This window comes from Cannabis sativa, chromosome 1 (genome assembly GCF_029168945.1).
Source record: "Cannabis sativa cultivar Pink pepper isolate KNU-18-1 chromosome 1, ASM2916894v1, whole genome shotgun sequence".
NCBI classification, from domain to species: domain Eukaryota; kingdom Viridiplantae; phylum Streptophyta; class Magnoliopsida; order Rosales; family Cannabaceae; genus Cannabis; species Cannabis sativa.
In genome coordinates, this window is record NC_083601.1 from 29,932,673 (window position 1) to 29,956,610 (window position 23,938).

General features: G+C 36.3%; 2 protein-coding genes, 1 long non-coding RNA gene and 1 other non-coding gene across 4 annotated transcripts; 1 reads left to right on the plus strand and 3 right to left on the minus strand.

Annotated features, from left to right (window-relative positions):
* Nucleotides 1–263: 263 nt before the first annotated feature.
* LOC133033781 (small nucleolar RNA R71) lies at nt 264–370 on the minus strand. Its single transcript, XR_009685844.1, has one exon. It is a non-coding gene; the product is annotated as a small nucleolar RNA R71 (small nucleolar RNA).
* Nucleotides 371–11,843: 11,473 nt separating this feature from the next.
* On the minus strand, nt 11,844–12,405 carry LOC133033847 (secreted RxLR effector protein 161-like). Its single transcript, XM_061108858.1, has 2 exons — nt 12,208–12,405; nt 11,844–12,143 (listed from the first exon to the last, which is right to left on the minus strand). Exons 1-2 carry the CDS (start codon nt 12,403–12,405, stop codon nt 11,844–11,846), a joined length of 498 nt encoding a protein of 165 aa, XP_060964841.1.
* A 3,446-nt stretch (nt 12,406–15,851) lies between these two features.
* LOC115711292 (uncharacterized) lies at nt 15,852–16,356 on the minus strand. The gene is made up of 3 exons (XR_009685491.1): nt 16,235–16,356; nt 16,030–16,136; nt 15,852–15,913 (listed from the first exon to the last, which is right to left on the minus strand). It is a non-coding gene; the product is annotated as an uncharacterized LOC115711292 (long non-coding RNA).
* A 3,371-nt stretch (nt 16,357–19,727) lies between these two features.
* LOC115710847 (uncharacterized) lies at nt 19,728–21,524 on the plus strand. The gene is made up of 4 exons (XM_061107503.1): nt 19,728–20,422; nt 20,513–20,597; nt 20,696–20,791; nt 21,330–21,524. Exons 1-4 carry the CDS (start codon nt 19,824–19,826, stop codon nt 21,456–21,458), a joined length of 909 nt encoding a protein of 302 aa, XP_060963486.1. The 5' UTR covers nt 19,728–19,823; the 3' UTR covers nt 21,459–21,524.
* The last annotated feature ends 2,414 nt before the right edge of the window (nt 21,525–23,938 follow it).

A 23,938-nucleotide genomic window follows, 5' to 3' on the forward strand; every position in this document is an offset into this window, starting at 1 on the left:
CCTTCAAATGGTGCGCCTTCGCCCGCCTTGGTGGCCTCCCTTCTGAAGATCCTAATCTGCATCTCTCTAACTTCATGGAACTTTGTGAAACTTTTAAAGTTAATGGAGTTAGCGATGATGCCATTCGACTGAGATTGTTTCCATTCTCACTCAGAGAACGAGCCAAGAGTTGGTTGAACTCTTTGCCACCCAACTCTATTGCCACCTGGAATGATCTGGCAACAAAATTCTTGTCAAAGTTCTTTCCTCCAGCGAAGTCTGCAAAGCTGAGAGGAGAAATCAATAACTTCTGCCAACAAGATAATGAATCTCTCCATGAGGCTTGGGAGAGGTTTAAAGATCTGATCAGGAGGTGTCCTCATCACGGTATAGAGAAGTGGATGCTGGTTCACAACTTCTACAACGGGTTGGTTGGTAATACTAGAACTCTAATAGATGCAGCAGCGGGCGGAGCTTTTATGAGAAAGAGTGCTAATGAGGCGTATGATCTATTGGAGGAGATGGCTCTAAACAACCAGCAGTGGCCAACTGAAAGGAGTCAATCTAAGAAGGTAGCTGGTGTGTTAGAAGTTGATGCCATCACAAAGTTAACAGCTCAGGTTGAGGCATTGACAAAGCTAATTGCAGGGCAAGCTAAACAAGCCCAAATTGTTTGTGAGTTATGTGGAGGAAGTCATCACTTTTCGGTGTGTCAAGCAGATGTGGATGATTTGCCAATGGATGAAGCTAAGGCCATTGGGAATTTTTCACAGAACAACAACAACAACAATTATGGGTTCAACCAGAATAACAACCGAAGAAACAGTGGGTTCTATCAGCAACGCAATCAGAACCAACAGTTTAATCAGCAACAAGCCTCTGGTGGAAATTCTAGTTTGCAAACAGATTTACTGCTCCAGTTTATGACTGAAACTAGATCTTCAATTAAAGACCTGCAGACTCAGATGGGCCAGCTAGCAACTCAGGTAGCAACCCGCCCTCAAGGAAATTTGCCTAGCACAACTGAAGTTAATCCTAAAGAAAACTGCAAGGCAATTACCCTGAGGAGCGGTAAGAAGTATGATGGGCCTGAGTTACCACAACCAGTTGAGGTAGATGAAGAAATAAATGCTCAACCAGTGCAAACACCAACACCAACAGCAGAGAAAGCTACTGAAAGCTCAGCACTACCACAACAGTCTCCACCTATTAGCATTGATCATCATGTGAAAATACCCTATCCTCAGAGGCTCAGAAAGTCAAGCTTAGACAAGCAGTTCACCAAGTTTCTTGAAGTCTTCAAAAGACTTCACATTAACATTCCTTTTGCTGAAGCTCTAGAGCAGATGCCAAGTTATGTGAAGTTTATGAAGGAAATTTTGTCAAAGAAGAGGAAGATGGAAGATTATGAGACAGTGGCTCTAACTGAAGAGTGTAGCGCTATTCTACAGAAGAAACTCCCTCCAAAGCTCAGAGATCCAGGGAGCTTCACTATTCCTTGTACTATTGGAAAAATTGAAGGAATAAATGCACTATGTGATTTGGGAGCCAGTATAAACTTAATGCCTTTGTCAGTGTTTAAAAGACTGCAAATTGGGTGAAGCAAAGCCAACCACGGTAACTCTTCAATTGGCGTATCGATCACTAGCTCATCCTAGAGGAGTCATTGAGGATGTGTTAGTAAAAGTTGACAAGTTCATCTTTCCGGTCGACTTCATTGTTCTGGATATGGAAGAAGACAGCAATGTTCCTATCATCCTGGGGAGACCTTTCTTGGCAACAGGGAAAGCACTGATTGATGTTCAGAAAGGAGAGTTAAAGCTGAGGGTGCAAGGAGATGAAGTTGTATTTAATGTGCTCAAAGCAATGACCTACCCTACGGCTAGTGACAATTGTTTTGCAATTGATGTGGTGGACCAGTTGGTGGAAATAAAGACGCACATTGAAGACCCTCTTAATCTGACTTTGGTACAAGAGGAGGTGGTGGAACAAGACGGTAAGGAAGCTTATGAGTATGCTATGTGGCTCGACTCTTATGGACCGTTGAATAGAAGATACTATGAAGAGTTAGGAGTCATACCAACAAAGCCTACCCCATCTACTGAAAAGCCTCCTCAACTAGAGTTAAAAGTCCTACCAGATCATCTCAGGTATGAATATTTGGGAGAAAGTAAGACACTTCCTGTCATTGTGGCATCTTCCCTATCTTCTGTAGAGACAGACAAGCTATTACGGGTTCTAAGGAAGCATAAGAAAGCCATTGGATGGACTCTATCAGATATTAAAGGGATCAACCCCTCAACTGTAATGCACAGAATCTTAATGGAGGAAGGAGTGAAGCCTACCATTGATGCACAACGAAGATTAAATCCACCAATGAAGGAGGTTGTCAGAAAAGAAGTCTTAAAGTGGTTAGATGCCGGGGTAGCGTATCCTATTTCAGATAGTAAATGGGTAAGTCCAGTCCAGGTTGTTCCAAAGAAAGGAGGGATGACGGTGGTGAAGAATGAAAAGAATGAACTCATCCCAACCAGAACTGTCACAGGATGGAGAATTTGTATAGACTACCGGAAACTCAACAAGGCCATAAGAAAAGATCACTTTCCACTCCCATTCATTGATCAGATGTTAGACAAGTTGGCAGGTCAAGAGTACTATTGTTTCCTTGATGGGTACTCAGGGTATCACCAAATAGCTATAGCACCGGAAGATCAAGAGAAAACGACATTCACATGTCCATATGGTACTTTTGCTTTTCGACGAATGCCATTTGGGCTGTGTAATGCTCCAGCAACATTTCAGAGGTGTATGATGGCCATATTTTCAGATCTAATAGAAAAATGCATCGAGGTGTTCATGGATGAGTTTTCAGTGTTTGGTTCATCGTTTCACCAATGTTTAAGCAACTTGGAATTGGTCTTAACAAGGTGTGAAGATTCTAATTTGGTGTTGAACTGGGAAAAATGCCATTTCATGGTTACGGAAGGAATAGTGCTGGGACACAAAATCTCGAAAGAAGGTATTGAGGTTGATAGAGCCAAAGTATCTACAATTGAGAACTTGCCTCCTCCAGTTTCAGTTAAGGGAGTTCGAAGCTTTTTGGGTCATGCCGGGTTCTACAACAGATTCATCAAAGACTTCTCCAAAGTTGCCAAACCGCTATCTAATCTTCTTGCTAGTGGAGTGCCTTTTGAATTTGGGAAAGATTGTCTTGAAGCATTCCAGATTCTCAAGGATAAGTTAATCTCAGCACCGATCGTGACTACACCAAACTGGGAATTACCTTTTGAAATCATGTGCGATGCAAGTGATTATGCGATTGGAGCAGTGTTGGGGCAACGGGTTGACAAGGTATTCAGAACCATTTACTATGCAAGCAAAACCTTGAATGATGCCCAACTGAATTACGCTACTACAGAAAAAGAGATGCTGGCTATAGTGTTTGCATGCGACAAATTTCGACCCTACTTGATTGGCAATAAAGTGATAGTGTATACAGATCATTCAGCAATCAAGTACTTGATGACTAAGAAGGATGCCAAACCAAGACTAATTCGATGGGTTCTTCTTTTGCAAGAATTTGATCTAGACATAAAAGATAAGAAGGGTACAGAGAACCTGGTAGCAGATCACTTGTCAAGACTAGAGCTGGAAGAAAGTCAGAATACAAAAGAGGTACAAATAAATGAACAATTTCCCGATGAACAACTCTTTAGTGTGAGGGAAAGTCTGATGGTACCATGGTATGCTGATTATGTCAACTTCTTAGCTGCCAATATCACTCCTCCTGAGCTATCTCGACAACAACTAAAGAAATTCTTTTCTGAGGTGAAACACTACTACTGGGAAGAGCCAATCCTCTACAAGCACTGTGCAGATCAGATAATAAGAAGGTGTGTGCCTGAAGAGGAGATGTACTCTATTCTTAATCACTGTCATGCTCTACCATGTGGGGGACACTTTAGTGGAACTAGAACAGCTGCCAAGGTGTTGCAGAGCGGATTATTTTGGCCAACACTTTTCAAGGACGCTAGTACTTTTGTGAAGGCATGTGATCGTTGTCAGCGTACATGAAACATCTCAAGGAGAAACGAAATGCCTTTGACAGGAATCTTGGAAGTAGAATTGTTTGATGTATGGGGGATAGACTTCATGGGTCCTTTTCCTTCATCGTTTAGCAATCTATACATCCTATTAGCTGTGGATTATGTGTCAAAATGGGTGGAAGCTGCAGCCACACCAGCCAATGATGGTAAAACAGTTCTTCGGTTTCTTCAAAAGAACATATTCACGCGGTTTGGTACTCCCCGAGCAATCATAAGCGATGAAGGGAGTCACTTTTGCAACAAACAATTCGAAGCACTCCTTTCGAGATATGGTGTTCGTCATAGAACAGCTCTACCTTATCATCCGCAAAGTAATGGCCAAGCTGAGATTTCTAACTGGGAAATAAAGACGATTCTGGAGAAAACGGTGCAGAGATCAAGGAAAGATTGGTCAAGAAAGTTGGATGACGCATTGTGGGCTTATAGAACAGCGTTCAAGACGCCAATCGGGATGTCACCATATCGGTTGGTGTTTGGAAAGGCTTGTCATCTACCGGTGGAGCTAGAACACAAAGCGTACTGGGCAATGAAAACTTTGAACATGGATTTAAAGGCTGCTGGTCAGAAAAGATTACTGCAGTTGGATGAGTTGGAAGAATTCCGGAATGAGGCTTACGAGAACGCTAAGATCTATAAGGAGAGAACTAAAAGGTGGCATGACCGAAAATTAGTTAGGAAGGAGTTTCAACCTGGGCAACAAGTTCTACTTTTTAATTCAAGGCTGAAGTTGTTTCCTGGTAAATTGAAGTCAAGGTGGTCAGGGCCATTTACAGTGGTCAAAGTGTTTCCTTATGGAGCGGTGGAACTGAAAGGTGAAGGCCCTAATACTTTCAAAGTTAACGGGCAGCGGTTAAAGCTCTACTTGGGAGGTCAATTCGACCAAGCCAAGTCCGCCATGATTCTGGCGCCACTATGAAGATCTCGGTCAACGTCTAGCTGAGTGACGATAAATCAGCGCTATTGGGAGGCAACCCAATCTTTTAATTTAGTTTTACTTTATTTTTCTTTTGAATTTGTAGAAAACATTTACAAGTGTTTTGTGGCATTTTAATTCGTTTCATTGCACTTAGGATAGATTTGCATTTGTAATTTTTACAGTAAAATTGTCAAAAAAAAAAAAAAAAATTGAAAAAAAGAAGGCCATAGCTACAGTAGTCGCGACGGGAGTAATGCCCGTCGCGACTGGGCCTTCTACGAAAAAAAAAAACAAAAAAAAAAAGGGGGTTCGAAGTCGCGGCGGGCCATTGCCCGTCGCGACGGGACACGAAATTTCAGATTTTAAATCCCCAAATCAAACCAACCCTAAAAAAATCAACCTCCACTTCTACAACCCGACTCTCTCTCTTTTCTCAGCCCTCAAAACCTCATTCCACCATTAATCCTCAAATTTCTTCTCATTCTCTTCAAATCTTCCATCCAAATCACCAAAAACACAAATTTCTCTCATAAATCCTCTCTTTTCTTCAAAAATCACACCACAAATCACCCTCTTTCACCCAAATCCGAATTTTCTACTATTCATCATCTTCAACCTTGAGTTCTCCATGGATGTGCAACAATGGTGGTGGATGAACGACATTCTCGCTTAGTAAGTCTCTTTCTTGTCAAAACTTTGATTAGTTAAGTGAGTTTTCCGAAAGTTGAATAATTATCTAGAGTATTTGGGGATTGTGGATTTATTTTGGAGAAATTGTTGAATATTTGTGAAATATTATTGTTGTGGATTATTGTGGAACTTTTGGGAAGTGAAGAAATTAAGGGGAAGTGCTGCCGAATTTTTCCCAAAAATTTTTTTGTGTGGTAATTTTGAAGTGTGCAATGGGTTCTAAGCGTACTAGAACGGGGCAATCGGGTGCATCATCGTCAAAACCGCCAACACCGGCGTCAAAGTCTAATTATGAAAAAGATAGATTTGTGAGTTTGAAAGCGCAAGAAAGATACTTCGAATTGCAAAAGAGAGCTTTCATCATGGATCGAGGTATCGAATATGATGGAAATCCCACTCCGAATAGCCCATTATTCGAGACCATGAGGCAACAAATTCAGACCCGCCAATGGGAGCAATTAGTGAAGATTCCTGAGAGAATCAATCAGACTCTGGCTCTTGAATTTTTAGCCAATTGGCCGGAAGCAGAGAACGATAAGGTACGGGTCCGCAAAACAAATGTGCCTACAACTTATACTTCTATCCATAAACTGTTTAACATGGACATGGTGAATAGACACTACTACAAAATGTTTATGGAGAAAACATTTGATCCTGTGGACTTGGCAGAAACAGTTGGTTTTCCGGGGTTAAGATTGCATGAGGTGGATGATGAGAACCAAATGCTTTATCGCTGTGAATTGAATCAAGTTGCTCGCGCCTGGATGTTTTTTGTGAGTGCTAGGCTTATGCCTAGTAAGCATTTATCAGATTTTCCATTGGAAAGACTCAAAGTTGTTTATGCAATAATGAAAGGGATTACGGTGCTTTTACCGGGGGTATCATTCTGAATAGTTTAGATAACATGGTTGCAGGATCAACACATGCAGGGATTGGCCTAGCGGGAATTATAACTGAATTGTGTGAAGCTCATAATGTGCCACAATATCCTTATGATAATCTAGTGCAGCCACAACGGAATATTGATTGGACAATGGTGCGAAACCTTAAAACCCCCGCATCCCTATGGCCAACCGCCTCCTCCACGTCGTACTCCGCAGCAAGAAATTCATGTCCCCGAGGAAGAGAACGTTCCAAATGAAGAAATGCCTCAAGCGGTTCCCACTTCCACTCCCCTTGATGCGGGGATGCAACATATCCATGCTCAACTCAACTACATTATTCAGCAAAACAATCATATCCAGAGTTACATGGTGCGTAGAAGTGAATTTGATGAAAATCAAGTGAGGCAGTTCAATCATTTAATTAATTCGTGGAGTCTTGGGGTCGAGGACCCGAATTACTTGGCATATCCTCCACGTTTTCAACCTTATGATCAGCCACCACCACCAAACCCCTTCTGATGGGGGTTCAGGTAAGTCCTTCTCACCTTGAGTATAATAGTACATTGGGGACAATGTCATATTTAGTTTGGGGGGAAAGACTTAAAATTTTTTAAATTCTGCACTTTAATTTCTGCATTTTAATTTTCTGTTTTAAGTTTTTCTATTTTAGTTAAGGAATGGCAATAAGTTTGACGATAGTTGTATACTACTGATTAGTGTGTTGTGTTCTGAAATTGTAAAATAACTGTGTGCTTGATTCTGTTAACTCTTTGGATTAGTTTGGATGCTTAGAAACCTATGTTTATCTGAAAAAAATATTCAATCTGTGAAATATGTTATAATTGTTTTCCTATGGTTTGTGGTAAGATTGACAGGATAGCTTAGAACTTGCATGTTTATTCTTTTGAGACGAAATCCTTGATAGTGTTCAATTGGAATATGATTTAGGCATTTGTTGGATAGTTTGAGCCTTTCAAGCCTACCGTAATAAGATGTATCCATAGTTGACCTGTTGAGCCTAAACCTGTTATGTTTTTCACCCATCGATTTGAAAAATTGCAACCACACTATTAATTTTCTTCACCATGTTATCCATGATATCATAAGTTACATAATTACTTTGGGGGAGGAGAAACATTTAGTGTGAGGAAATAGTGAGAGGGAGAAAAACTTGTAAGATTGAGGAAAAAAAAATTGTGTAACTCAATGTCACTGAAAAAAAATGAAATATGAAAAAAAAAACACAATAAAAAGTAAAAATATGTGTGAGAAAAAAGAAGAAAAAAAAAATTCAGTGATGTTGAAAAATAATAGAGACGTCTTCTATCAATCTTGGTAAATCTAGGAATATTATGGGATCTTAGAAAAAGAAAAGTAAGAAGCTTGTGGGTTCTGTTTGTGTGCTTATGATATCTTGAGCCAAAATTGACTTTTGCCTATCCCTGAATATCTGAGCCATATTACCTAAGCCTTGAAAAGACCTAATGATTCCAAAGAATACTGTCAACATTAGTGGAGAAAGGTAAGCATGCAAGCTTATGAGTTATCAGGCTGTGGAACTGTTGGAAAGAGTAAAACTTTTATAACAGTGTTTCACATTTGAATAAATTTTTGCAAGTTGTACATAGTGTTATAAACTGAGCATCTAAATTAATTGTTAGAGTTGGTAGAATTGAAATTCTAGTTTGCGCAATAGAAGAGAACAACACATGAGGCAGTAGTGTTATGATTATCTGATAGCGTAGTTAGTAGATTAGTAGTTAGTAGATTAGTAGTTAGTAGTATTTATCTTACTCGAGGGCGAGTAAGAATCTAGTTTGGGGGAATTTGTTAGGCTAAAATTAGTCTAAGATTCGGGTCATATTTCGGTTAGTTTTCACTCTTCGTTTCTAGTTTTAGGGCTATATTACGCTTGATTCTTTTGTTTCGGGTCCTCGGGCATTTAAAGAAAGTATGTACAAGAATTGAGGAAAAATGGTGAAAGAATCGAGAAGAAAAACCAAAATTGGTATTGCTGCCTGTTCCCGTCGCGACGGGGAATTTGCCAGTCGCGACGGGAACTGGCAGAAAGTTTCAAAAAATTCGAAGTTGAACTCCCGTCGCGACGGGGGCTTTGCCAGTCGCGACGGGGACCCTTATGACGGGATTTTTGGGCAATTTCGTAATTTCACGAATTTTAAAGATGAGAATTGGTTTAAATAGTAAGGGTTCGTGAAAATTAGAGAGGATTCAGAATTGGAACCCTAGAAACAAAGGAGGAGGCTAGAAGAGCGGCTTGTGGCGACCCGGATCAATTGCTTCAACTAGTTCTTTCTCTTCTCTTTAATTTTTCTATGTTCTTTTCTATTTCAATGTTAATTATGGATTTGATTATGGATGTTTTGAACTAAACTCCTATTTAGGGAGAATGATGAATGTTGTTTAAGTTTTTCATAGTTAATGATTAATTGCCATTCCTCCATCTTGATTGTGAATACTATTCATATTTGTGTTTAATTTCCATGTGCAAGATTGATCACCTTTTACATGTTTTATGATCTCAATTCGAAATCTGAAAAGTAAGAATTGAGAATGCTAAAATTGGATAGTCTAGGTTTTGATGTGAAACGAAAGTATTTACATAGCCTTTGTGACATTTAGATTATTGCTTAATGCTGATTTCATGTTAGTTTAATTAAGAGATTAATTAGAGAGCATGAGATTTAGAACCTAGAAGATCTGAAAAGAGCTAGGTTAATTCATAATCTGTCATTCACTTCAAGAGAAGGATAGCATTTAAACATTAACATTGGTAACTTAACAACAGGATTCGTCTCCCTATTTTCTTATCTTGATTAATCTTCCTTTTGTTAGTTTTAATTTTCTGAATTGTTTTATTTAATTCATAAAAAGTATTCTTTTACCAGATAGAATCAATAGTATAATTTAGTAGTAATTAGTCCAATTCCCTGTGGTTCGACCTCACCTGTGTGAGTGTACTACTTGATTGCGTATACTTGCGTAGTGATTATAAATTTAGCAACAACATTCATCATTCTCCCTAAATAGGAGTTTAGTTCAAAACATCCATAATCAAATCCATAATTAACATTGAAACAGAAAATAGCATAGAAAAATTAAAGAGAAGAGAAAGAACTAGTTGAAGCAATTGATCCGGGTCGCCACAAGCTGCTCTTCTAGCCTCCTTCTTTGTTTCTAGGGTTCTAATTCTGAATCCACCCTAATTTTCACGAACTCCCTCTATTTAAACCAATTCTCATCTTTAAAATTCGTGAAATTACAAAACTGCCCAAAAATCCCGTCTCTGGGTCCACGTCGCGACTAGCAAAGCCCCCGTCGCGACGGGGTTAAACTTTGAAACTTCGAGATCTTCTCTGCCAGTTCCCGTCACGACTGGCGAATTCCTCGTCGCGACTGGAACAGGCAGAGACACCAATCTTGGTTTTTCTTCTCGATTCTTTCACCACTTGTCCTCAATTCTTGTACATACTTTCTTTAAACACCCAAGGACCTGAAACAAAAGAATCAAGCGTAAAATAGCCCTAAAACTAGAAACAAAGAGTGAAAACTAACCGAAAATACGACCCGAAACTTAGACTAATTTTAGCCTAACAGATGTTGGGCTCGAGCATTGTTCTAAATCGGGTTTAAACATGATTAAGGTGAATGTTGATGGTGCGATTTCGTTTCAGAAGGCTGATTTTTTTTTGTGCTGGAGGTGTGGCTCGGGACTGTTCAGGACGACTTATTAAGGCTTTTCTCAATTAGTAAGCCTAGGCGTTGATGCAGCGATGGCTGAGATTGTTGGCATCAAAGAATTAAACTTTGAGTTGGATCAAAATAAAATGTTGGGTTGAAGTTTAGCTTGAAATTGATTGCTTAATTGTTGTCCAAGCTTTGCAAAAGTTCAATTCATATGCCATCTTCCTTTAGTTTATTGGTTCACGAGTGTAAGGTTTTATTAGTTTCGTTAAAGTATGTTAAGATTCATTTTGTTAAACATTTTGTAAACAAGTTGCTCATTATATTGCTCGTAATTCTTGTTTCTATCCAGTTTGTATATTCACCGAGAATAATGCTCCGGTTGAATTATTATTTATTGTAATGGTTGAAGCTTCTTGCTAATAATGATTCCATTTCCATTCAAAAAAAAAAAATATTAATTGTCTTCATTGGAATCAATGAGTTAAGTTCTTTTGTTCTTGTTTTAATAATGTTCTGTTTCATTGTTGTAAGAAATTTAGCTCTGATACATAAGAATTAACCTCTGTAATTCCAGCTTCAAGATCACACTTAAACAAACAAAAGTTAAATCAAAACAAACAAATCAAGAACAAACAGCCAGGAAACACATAAACCAGAAAAATATAACACAGATGAATCTAAATGGCTGTCAGACACAATAACACATTGATTTATACTGGTTCCGATCCTAAGTTCAATGTGAACTTGGTCATACTCCAGTTTGAAAGCATTTCCACCAATCTTTATTGATAATGAGAACAAGAGATATCACTCTCAGGAGCTACAAGAAAATAATTACAGCAAGTCATCCATGGTGTAATCCCTCAACACACATTAACTCACTAACCCGAGCCAACATAATCAATAATGTTGCTCAATACAATTTCCCAATCCCAACTCTCTATCTCTCTCTCTCAGATATCTCTCTCAATTTCTCACTCTAACTTCTCTCTCTACTGTATTGTCTCTCTCTCTCTCTCTCTCTCTCTCTCTCTCTTGTGTTTGACTTCTTTCTTTTCTTCTTATGAAATGAGAAGAGTAGTTCTCTTTATATAGGCCAAGGGACCCAATATGCAAGTTGTCCTTTTTGATAGTTAAGTTAGTTAAAGACTAACTAACTAACTAGCTGAATCTTGGTTATTGGGGGGTTAAAGGAATAATACCACAAATTCTACCTTATTTCTTCTAGTCCCAACAAGCTAAGCATATCTTTCCAATGGAGGTGGTAATGCTTTCATGTGTAGCTACTTAGCAACTAAGGTTGAGTAAGTCCAAGCAATGCTTGAACTTACTAATAGGTAACACCTTAGTGCCAATATCAACATGGTTCTCTTCTTACTTCACTTTCTCCAACTCGATTACTTCTTCTTCTATCTTCTCCCTTATCCAAAACAACTGAATATCAATGTGTTTTGTCTTCTCGTGATACATTGGATTCTTGCACAAATGAATCGAGGATTGGCTGTCAAAATATACCCTTGCCTTTCCAACTAGAAGCTTCAACTCCTTCAAAATTCCTTGTAGCTATATTGCTTCTTTGAATGCCTTTGTGGTCGCCATGAATTCTGCTTCTGTAGTTGAAAGTGCTACTATGAATTGGAGTTGTAATTTCCAACTAATACAATCTCCATTAGTTTGAAACACATAAGAGGTAGTAGACCTTCTAGTATCCTTGCTTGATGCATAATCAGCATCCACATATCCTTTCAATGTTACTTTCTCTGAAACTCTCTTGTAAGTCAATCCAATATCCGATGTCCCTCTCAAATATCTCAACAACCATTTGAGTGCCCCCAATGGTTTATCCCAGGATTTGACATTAACCTACTCAATATGCTTAAAGCATGAGCAATGTCAGGTCTAGTGCTAACCATGACATACAAGAGACATCCCAAAGCCATTGCATATGGAATTTCTTCGATTTCTTCTTTCTATTCTGCTGTCTAGTGCTCTTAGAATCTTGCATCTTGAACTTTGTTAGGATCTTCTCAATGTAATTCTTTTGCTTCAAATGCATGACTCCATCACTCTTGGATCTATGAACTTCTAAACCAAGTATCTTCTTTACTTGTCCCAATTCTTTCATGTCAAATTCTGACTTGAGTTTATCTTTATATTCCTTTGATTACTGTCTTGTCTTTGCCCATTATTAACATATAATCTACATAGAGTAGAAGATACACAACTATTGACTCTTCTAGGTGCTTAAAATACAAACAGTGATCAAACTTGGACCTTGTGAAAGAAATCTCCTGAACATAGCTATCAAATCGTTTGTTCCATTGTCGTGGTGATTGCTTAAGGCCGTATAGGGACTTTTCCAACTTATAAACCATTTCTTTTCCATCTTGTTCCACTTGAAATCCAGGTGATTGCTCCATGTATATCTCTTCATCTAGATAACCATTTAGAAACGCAGTTTTAACATCAAGCTGCTCCACTTCTAAACCTTGCTGAGTTGCCATTGACAACATAAGTCTAATGGTCTTATACTTCACAACAGGTGAGAACACCTCGGTGTAATCTATCCCTTCCACCTGAATGAAACCTTTGGCAACTAATCTTGCCTTAAACCTTACTGGCTCATCTTCTGTCACACCTTCTTTAATCTTTAGAATCCATTTACATGAAATCACCTTCTTGTACTCAGGTCTTGGAACCAATACCCATGTCTTGTCCTTTCTAAGTGAGCTTAATTCATCATCCACAGCCCGAGACCACTTCTTCTTGTACTTTCCATTTAAAGCCTCTTCTATACTCAATCACATGAATGATCTATTGACAAAGCATAGGCAATCAGATCAGCTTCTGCAAACCTTGCTGGTATATGGATTTCTCTTATGGTTCTACCTCTAGCAAGCTGGTACTCAGACAGATCTGGTTGTTCCTCAGTCTCATCTGGAGTTGTGTCTGTGCTGTCATTCTTCTCACTTGCTGGTTCAAATTCTTTGAGCTCAATTTCAAACTCTGCCAAATCTTCCCTCTTGCCAGATGAATCTGCATCAGGTAAAACACTGCCTTTCTCGGCTTTCAAGTGAGGTAAATCATTTTCATTAAACACAATATTTCTAGAAATAATCACCTTAGGCTTTTCATTCTAGTTTATGCAGATTCTATAACCTTTTGTGCCTGTAGGATGATTATCCTAGTTCTCTTTATATAGGCCAAGGAACCCAATATATAAATTGTCTTTTTTGATAGTTAAATTAGTTAAAGACTAACTAACTAACGGAATCTTAGTTGTTGGGGTTAAAGGAATAATACCACAATTGCCTATCCTGTATGTTTTTATTTTTTATGATGATAAAAATTCTGTGTTAAACTTACGATCATATATGATATATGTTGTGTCCAGCTAATATATAATTAGGAGAAGTCACATTGTGCTTTTATAAAAACCAGCAAGATGTGTTATTGCGTAAAGAACTCTCCAAACAAATTTGCTAAATAAATCAGTACACTATATATATATAGGAGAGGTCTGTTGTCACGCATGTGATTTTTGAGTGACTAGTGCTGCACACTTTTAATAGCCATTAGATTGTATTGATTTTGATCTAAAGGCTGATATTACACACTTCATATATCATTTCTATATAATATTATGTTTGATAAATAAAGGGGTATTTGACTTGAAAATGGGAAGTACAACCGGTTGTAACCAGTTGCAAAAATATTAGTTTTCGCGCCCATTTAGTAAAGTGAAGAAACACTTTCAACAAAACATGGCCCATTTAGTAAACTCCAAAATAAAGTGCTTATTCCTCTCATTTTCTCAAATTCGTACAAACTCTCCTTAAACCCTAAATTCTCTCCCTCCAATTGGGTCTCTCACCCAACCCACTTCGTCAGCTTTCCACCCTTTATCGCTAGCAGGTATTTACTCTTATTCTCCTTAAATCATGTCAATTGTCATTTGGGTACTTTGTAATTTTTTCCAAGTCCATTTTTGAGGTACTGGGTTGTTTGTGATAGATTGTATTATGCAATTGCCGATGAATTTGGTCATCTTCTGAAAGTTGAAGTTCTTGATATTATTTTGAAGCTACAAGAAACATATCTGTATTTGAATATATCTCTGTACTTCAATCGTGTTTTAACTTTGTTTATTGGTTTAATCTTTGTAAAAGCGTTAGAACTAATATTGTTTAGAAACTGTAGTCAAATTTGGCTTTTCATTTCAAATTGTTTTCTGGGAAATTCACGAGTGAATTGGCAGAATAATAAAACAAGCTTTTTATTCTACTAGATTCAACACTGTCTTTCTGTAATTCAGTCTTGTTTAGTTTGTTTCTTTGCTTAATCTTGGTAGCAGCATTAGAACTAAGAATTTTTTAAACTGTAGTCAAATTTGGCTTCTAATGTCAAATGGTTTTCTGAGAAAATTACTTGTGAATTGACCCAAAAATAAAACATAATTTTTATTCTAAAGATAATAATAGAAGAGGTTCTGACTTTGTTCTTTGTTCCAGGTCTTTTTAACAAGTGGCTACCAAGAAATTGGATTCTTGGAAGCTATTTCGTTTTGAATGGCCAAACGTTATTTGATTTTTGAGATTTTCCTTTATTCACATTTAACAATTTGAATGTTGATTTTAGTGTTACAAGTAGTTACAAATATGTTTCTTTTCGTGTCAAATTATTACATTCTAATGAAAGAAATATAGTTCTTTTGTGAGCCATCATTGTTTGGTTCTTTTATATTTGTTTCTTCATTCTCTGAAACAATGTTTTACTGCTAATCAGTATGATTAGAATCCATTCTGACCTTTTATAGTCTCATTTATTCAATTGTATGTTGATCAGAGCACTTCCCTTGTTAATTTTACATGACTACACAAATTGCATGTTGATCATTTTTCTTGTTCTTATTAGTTGTTTTTAGGGTTCTTAAACTCCTTTGCTACATCACAGAGGGTATCGCCACCGGAGAAGCTCGCGAAGAAGATGTTGCCTTGTCCTATGTAGAATTCTGGGAATCGTTTGTTACTTGTACAAGTAAGTCAATGTTCTTCTTCTCTCTCTCCCTCTCCATTAATATATAGAGGATCAGAACATGGTGTTCTTCCCATTTCTCTCTGTGTGTCTTCCTTTTAATCCTCAACCAGGATCAGAACCAAACTTTCAAAATGCTTTCAGATCAGACTTTAATAAACACACAAACAAACATATCAACCCGAGTTGTGAGTTAGGCGGGTTGAACAACCCATCCAACCAGCCCTGGAAACAAACTCCATTGTTAATTCAATCACGACTTATTAGGAAACAAACCTTTAAGTGAACATTAGAATTAATCCGGGATCTGATACCAACAATACTATGCTCTATAACACTATTAGCTAAGAAACTCCCATGAGATATGATTGAATCAACAATCTGTATAAACAACCAGAAAGAATATTAACAGTTGATTAAATTAAAAGCCAAAAATCGTTAGCTTCTTGGACCCCCTGCAAATAGGAAAGAAAAATTCAATAACTTGGGATATTTCATTATATAATAACACTTCTACTCATTGCTATGAAGGTATTACCTCTGAGTTAGCAATGATAACATTCTTTCCAATTCTTGCATTTTTGTCAATGATGCATTCTCTGTGAAATGGACAAAAGATAATGGTTTTAAACATGAAATCCTTGCCCAATGTAACTTGACTAACAAAATCTATTTCTCTTAGTGGTAATAAAAAAACAAGAAGATTTCTTTGTACTTGATTTTTGTGTTTTCTCCTATTCCAATAGGAACTCCTCCCTCAGCAAACAATGAAGCCACTTCAGATTCTGTTTCATAAAAATCTGCTCCAAGCATCACAGTATCCTGCATGTTTTTTTTTTTTTTTTTTCATTATTCAGTTTTTGGTGTTTTTCCCTCCAAACTCCATTGTTAATTCAATCACGACTTATTAGGAAACAAACCTTTAAGTGAACATTAGAATTAATCCAGGATCTGATACCAACAACACTATGCTCTATAACACTATTAGTTAAGAAACTCCCATGAGATATGATTGAATCAACAATCTGTATAAACAACCAGAAAGAATATTAACAGTTGATTAAATTAAAAGCCAAAAATCGTTGATATTTAGTTGATTGATTTAAATGTTTGTTGTAGATGTCATCGGGAAAGCGCAATGTCGATGAAGATGACAAGTCAGTTGCTAAGCGCACAAAGGCCTCCGACAAAGGGAAAAAAGTAGTTACCAATGAGGTAAATTTAACATGTATACGTAAATGTGTGATGTCGCATAATTATTATTTTCGGTTAATTTTTGGTATTCGGAATACAGAGCATCTTCCACACAGAAAATTGATCACTAAACAATAGTATGTTCCATGTAAATAACACCATAAATTGATGTAGATTGAGCTGAAAAGATGTTGAATGGGCTACAAATAATCACTAATGATGACCCTATGAGATTGTCCTATGACTATTAGGCCTGCAATAAATAATGCTCAGAATTCAGTTCTTCATGATCACACCGAACACAATGAAAGTATAATTTAGTCCAATCATACACTTGCAATGAACTAATGTCAACATATACCTACTCAAATTGAATGTTAAAGCCTTCCACAAATATAAAAATTAAAAAATACACAGTAATCATCAAAAGAAATTTTATGTCAAGCATGGCAATCATTTGCCAGGCAATCACTACAAAACATTAAGATACTTATATCTCTATTGATAAAAATAATAAATTGCAATAATTATTGAGTTTAATAAAACACAATGCATAACCCCTTTCCCTTAAGTTTTTTTTTTTTTCTGGCTAAGGTATCATCTTTAAGTACAAACCCCTAAAGAGTTTATTTTTATTTGTTCTGAAAAAGTTTATGAGATATATTCTGTATTTTGAACAATAAATTGAAATCCATAGCTACACAATCACTTTCATCATCAACAACAAAAATTATAGAATATATATAGCTCAATTCTATGGACCCACTAAGGATCTTGTATGTTCATAAGCCTTTTCTAACCTAACTTCTCTTTTTATTGGGTCCTCACTTACTGCTAATTCCCTCAATCATAGTCTTTCGTTCACTAATAGGGCCTTTATACCAACCTTAACAATCCTCAGATGAATGTCAGTCATTAAAGTTAGCACTGCAATGTATCTATGGTCACAAATTAATTGAACCTTTATGCATATCAATAGTGCTTGTGAGAATTCTGATATGCATTACTAATTAAGTGCACACATTTGATATGATCATAACAAAATAATTCATTGTTGTGCTCGAAAGAAATCCCGCATAGATTTTCATTGCCCACCTTCTGAATTATAATCTTTCTTTACTAAAGAGAATCTACTCTTGAGTCCTTATGAAAAGGAAACATCCCTTCATTATTGAAACTTAAATTCACATACAAATACACCAACAAAACACATAAGAGTGTCCCTATCCTTCAATTTTGAAACCTTGATAAACTTTCTCAGCCAACAAATTTCAAAGATATTAAACTACATGTTACATATTGTAGACAACAAATCTAGTTTATTAGCATGTCCTAAATCATTTGTAGGCAAGAAATCTTATCAAATCATATCACTGAGTCCAGCACAATGAAACCGTAATACAAGAATAGATGTTCTGTATGTTGTGAGTAGTTTTGTCCTGGTAAAAGTTGACATGATCTTCTAATATAGACAAATTCTTTAGCTTTGTCAGTACCTAAGAAGGTTCAGAAGTATCTCCTTCTTGAAGACATATACTCCCATGGAAGCAATATATGGCTTCTTTTCAGCCTCTTCCTTTGAAAGTCCCAAAACTGTTGTATCTACTTCCTAAAGAATTTACTGAATTTAGCATTAGCAGTTAAGTACTTAAATTCATACATAAATTCAAATTTTATTTTGGCATCATAATTCTGAGTATTACCATTCTCTTCAGCTCTTCTCCTTTAGGCTTTTCACTATTGATGCCTAATATCAAATGTTGCCTTGAAAAATTCAAGACAATCCATATTAGGTACCCTCTTGTTTGTAGCCATAAACTCTTCTAGTCTTCTTTAGTGTAATTCATGGGCTTGATATACTTGATATAATTATTATTAGGTACCCTCGCATAATTATTATTATTGTATTGTATTGCTAGATATACTTGATCTATGTGTAAAAGGTATAAATAATTTGATCTTTTACATTATTGCAGGAACAAAGTATAAACAACTCACTTGAACGTGCACTGCAACGTCTACTAGAAAAAAAAGCATCAATAATTGCAGGGAAGATCACTGCAAAAGAAAAGATTAAGGAGCCAATAGTAGAGAGTGACAATGACGAAGATCGTTGTAGGGTCCAATGTAGATGCAGTCCAGAACGATTAAGAGAAATTGTGATCGGTTTGAACGAAGCACAAAAGAAAGTTATTTCAGATATAGGCTTCGGGTCCCTCCTTAATCCTGAAATTCCGTCAGTGCGTAGTTCTCTCATATGGTACTTGTACAACCATATGGATCTTGAAAAATTTGAACTAGTCCAACATGGGGTAATTTATCCTTTCACTATTCAATCGTTTAAGGAAATTATGAAAATCGAAGATGGTGGTGAGGACATCAACTTTGAAGATTATGTTGACATTGACAACAAAGTTCGAAATGAAGTGTGCAACCTCGAAAAATCCATTAAGTGCACAGACTTGGTGGAGCTTATAACCAACTCTGAAGAAGCTGATGTTTTGTTCGTTGCACGTTTTATGTTGGTAGCATTGGGATCCTTCTTGGTTCCGACATCTGGAACGTACGTAAGAAAGGAGTACATAAATGCACTCTTAGATGTTGGGCGAATAAAGAAGTTGAACTGGGCTTCGTTCATCTTTAAGTTTTTACACGAGAATCTGAAAGCACATCAAAAACGACTCAATAATTCGAAAGATAAGGGCAAGGTTCATTATCTCTCGGGTTGTACTATTTACCTTCAAGTAAGGATTAAACCATATTTTAATTAATTATGCATCCCTTTCACTGTAGTTTTAATTGCAAATAATTTTTTTTTTTTGCAGATATATTATTGGAGCCATATAAAAAGGAAGTTGTACACTTCTCCTCGCCTCGGCCTTCCCATGGCTTACTGGAATGAGGACCGAGTGAAAGGAATATCCTCGTTCATCTCCAAGAGTGGGGGATTTGTGAATGGGAAGGTACATTTTTTGGTTTACAACTCTTCAAAGTTACTTGTTATTAGGAATAGGCCAATACAATTTTGTTAATTGTTACTTTTTTTTTGTAAAGTGATCTTGAAATTTTTCTCATTTTGGGGCAGATTATTCTACACCCGCCTATGTTCAGGAAGACATATGGCCATACAGAAGACACTTCCATTCCATTATCCAACCAGGGAGGAACCTCATCCTCTACATGCTGCAACTGCATCTTAAGAGATGAAATGAAGGACAGGGATAAAAAGTTAGACACTACTTGTCAAGACTACTAAGATTATTTGACTCTTTCAAAGCCGACATCTCTAAGGACATCGGAAAGGGCTTCGTCACTATGAAGCAATGTATCATTGACGAGGTTAAGGAATCTTTTATTCCAGAGCTTCGTGAAGCTATATTACCTGAGGTGAGAAAATCTGTGACAGCCGAGTTGCATCAAACAGTGATGAAAGAGTTGAGGCAGTCTGTGTTAATGGAGTTGAGGCAATCTCTACTAAAAGAACTGATGGAAGTTATTGATAAGGACGGGGAGAGAAATGATGAGGAGGCCGACAAAGAAATGATGGAAGTTAGTGATAAGGACGGGGAGAGAGATGATGAGGAGGCCGACAAAGAAACTAGCTCGATGAGCACTTCAAATGAGGATCAGTTTGAAAATGAAAACATGAGAAATTTGGAGTTTGACAACCCGCCTACCAACAATCAATATGAGGTTGGCCCTGTGGATTTGACAATGGTAGAAGACATCGGTCATGAAGGTGAATGCACCTCGGCCATCAAAGTTCTCCTTGCTTCAAACGCGTATCAAAAGACCGAAAAAAGATTCCACTCAAGCAAGGAATTGTATGTGGACACTTTCCACTTGAAGGAGCCAGCAAGCGAGATTGAATTTAAGCTGGCAATGTTCGTTTTCGGAAAAAATTTTGATAAAGGGTAAGTCTTTAATTAGTAGATTGGTAGTTCAGTAAGACTGTGTATTAGTATTACCATATATTGTACCTAATTCCATTGTCTCATTGGCAGGTACCCTTTTGTGAAATTTCAAAAACTTGAACTTTTTCGGCAACAACTACTGTGCTTGAAGCCTGGAATGGAAATAACTGATTCAGTAAATGTCTTCATTAATATTTATCTGTTCTAAGCATTATTAGAAGAAAAAAAAATACTACGAAGAGATTATGCTTAGTGGCATGTTGATTTGTGCAGGTTATTAGTTGCTACGCACACTTATTGACGCTGAAAGAACGTGAAGCAGCCCCAGATGGAGTACCGAAATATTGGTTTATGCCTTGTCGGGTCTCTGTAAGTCTCATTAGTATTAATATGAGCACGTGTATTTATATTTTCTATTCAAACTGTGTGATTTGTTTTATAAACTTTATTTTATTTATTACATAAATATTTTTCAAGTTTTATTCCCAAATATTGGATTGGTTTCAGCTATTGAAGCATGGAAAGAAGTTCAAACTTTCTAGAAATTAAATCCCATAATTTTTACCCTAGTTCCAAGTTTTAATAGAACTCTAGTATGAAACTAAGCTAAGGGGGTTTTGTGTTGTTGATCATTTATGTTTATACAATTCTACATTAGTTTTTATTTATACCCTTTACTTATTTATGTCTAAAACACTTAAGGAATGCTTTTTTCCTGTCATTTGTTTTATATACCAAAGTGTTTTATTATTTCTTTACCAAAATATGTTATCTTTTGATATAGAATAAAACAAAAGAAATCTGCTTCTTCTCGGAGTTTTCACTACTCTGCATTCTAAGCTCTTGAATATTCCATTACTTGATATCTGCATAACAATAATAATGGTTATGATTTTTGTTTAAATAGCATGAAAATCTTGGGTTGTCATGCTCTGTTAGCACTTGGGCAAGACAACAAAATTGGAGGGATCTATTTTACGGCAAGTTGGCAAAAACTGAACATGTAATGACCCTTCAGATTTTTTTAATCATTTAGTTAATTATAATGATGTTATGGTAATAATAAATTTCTGTCCCTTTCATATGCAGATGTGTGTCCCGGTCATATGCAGAACTAAAACTCCCCACTGGTTCATGTGTGACATAGACGTGTTGGCGAGTAAGGCATTCATTTGGGACAGCCTGAAAACACCACGCGGGAAGGATCTGAAAGATTTCCGTGTACGAGCTGCTTCTGAAATGGTACTTACTTTCGATTGTTTCATTTCACATTCTAGGTTCCAAGTTTTTTTTAGATGAAAACTAGAATCCAAGTTGAATAACGAAATTATTAAGTAATTTAAAGATCTTCATCTCTTATACCTTGCAGTTAAGAACACTTGATGATCTTCTCCAAGTGGATATGGCTCTGGAATTAGGAGAGAAATTTAACTTTGCATCACTTCCCCTAGATTACGCAAGACGAGTGCCGTAGCAAGATAATGGGGTAGATTGTGGAGTATATGTAATGAAATTCATGGAACATTTCTTCAATAGAGGCAATGTTGCTGAAATTGATGTTGAGGTATTTTTTCAAGTACAACTGATGGAAACGATCTTGGTTGCAAATCATCACTATTAGGTATCAATCATCATTGAAAGTCCGTTTTCATAATGACTGTTGGCGTTTTAGGAAGGCATGTACGATCTGTTATGCATTCCCTGATCATCCCAGCGTGACTACTAGTGGATTCACTATAGTTGACTAGAACCGATCTTGGTCAAAGTTACTCGTTGCTTGCAAATAATCACTATCAGGTATCAATCATCATTGAAAGTCCGTTTCCATAATGACTGGGGGCATTTTAGGAAGGCATGTACAATCCGTTATGCATTCCTCGATCATCCCAGCGTGACTACTAGTGGATTCACTATAGTTGACTAGAACCGATCTTGGTCAAAGTTACTCGTTGCTTGCAAATCATCACTATCAGGTATCAATCATCATTGGAAGTCCGTTTCCATAATGACTGCTGGCGTTTTAGGAAGGCATGTACGATCTGTTATGCATTCCCCGATCATCCCAAATAAGTGACTACTAGTGGATTCACTATAGTTGACTAGAACCGATCTTGGTCAAAGTTACTCGTTGCTTGCAAATCATCACTATCAGGTATCAATCATCATTGAAAGTCCGTTTTCATAACGACTGCTGGCGTTTTAGGAAGGCATGTACGATCTGTTATGCATTCCCCGATCATCCCAGCGTGACTACTAGTGGATTCACTATAGTTGACTAGAACCGATCTTGGTCAAAGTTACTCGTTGCTTGCAAATCATCACTATCAGGTATCAATCGTCATTGAAAGTCCGTTTCCATAATGACTGGGGGCATTTTAGGAAGGCACGTGCGATCCGTTGTTAAACCCCGATCATCCCAACAAGACTATTAGTGGATTCACTATAGTTAACTAGAAACGACAAAAAAGGACTTTAGGAATCATTTACCTGACTCGCAATTTTCTATAAATTAAACTTTTATACATAAAATTTATACTTGTTTATTTATATCCTTACATATTTTTATTTCTATTCCTATAAATTTTATAATTTTCATATTATACCACGTAATAATTTTACTTATTTCTCTATATTTTTTTTTTCAGCATATTTTCAAATAATTTTATTTTATCACTATAAAAATATATATGTTTCACTAATATTCTTTCAATTAAAAAAAAATATCCCCCACTAAAAATTGTGGCTTGCTTATTTCTAAAACAGTAATCACCTTTGTCATTTTCATAAATTTAAGACAAATCAAATTATTAAATTATTAATATTACTAATCAAAGCACTAAATTTACTTATTGGTTACAAATTAGTCATTGAATATATATATATGTATACTTTGAAATTTCTTGTTGTGATAGTATATAATTTCTAGAAAAATTATTGTAAAAGTAATTTTTTTTTTATCAAGTCTTATTGTGTTTGAGGCGTTGAGGGTTTTGTCATGTATTGCTTTGCATTTATTTATTTTCTTTTTCTTTTTTTTTAGAAATCTCTTTGCATGCATTTACATTATTCATATTAATGATTATTATTTCTTATAAATGGTTTGAAGTACACCCATGGTATTTGGTGTAGCTTGGTAAACTTTCCAATTTTATGATAGTCACCATTATTTTTTTTTATTTTGTAATATATTTTCATTTCCTTCAAACCAAGAAATCAATTTTTGCATGCATATTATTGTTTATTTGTGTATAAAGTAAAAAAAGAGATATATAATACATAAAGTTGTAGGATATATTTGCTAAAATGAGAATATGGTACCATTGGATAAGACTAAACACTTATCATTGTTTGCTCAATGATAAGTCTTTTTCCAATGCTCAAAGTTTGACCAATACATTGATATATTTATAATAACATTGTCTCCAACTAAGAGCCAACGTCCTCTTTTTTTTTTTATTATTTATATTTTAATTTTCTTATTGTGTTTAAAGTAATATTATATCAGATAATTTAATA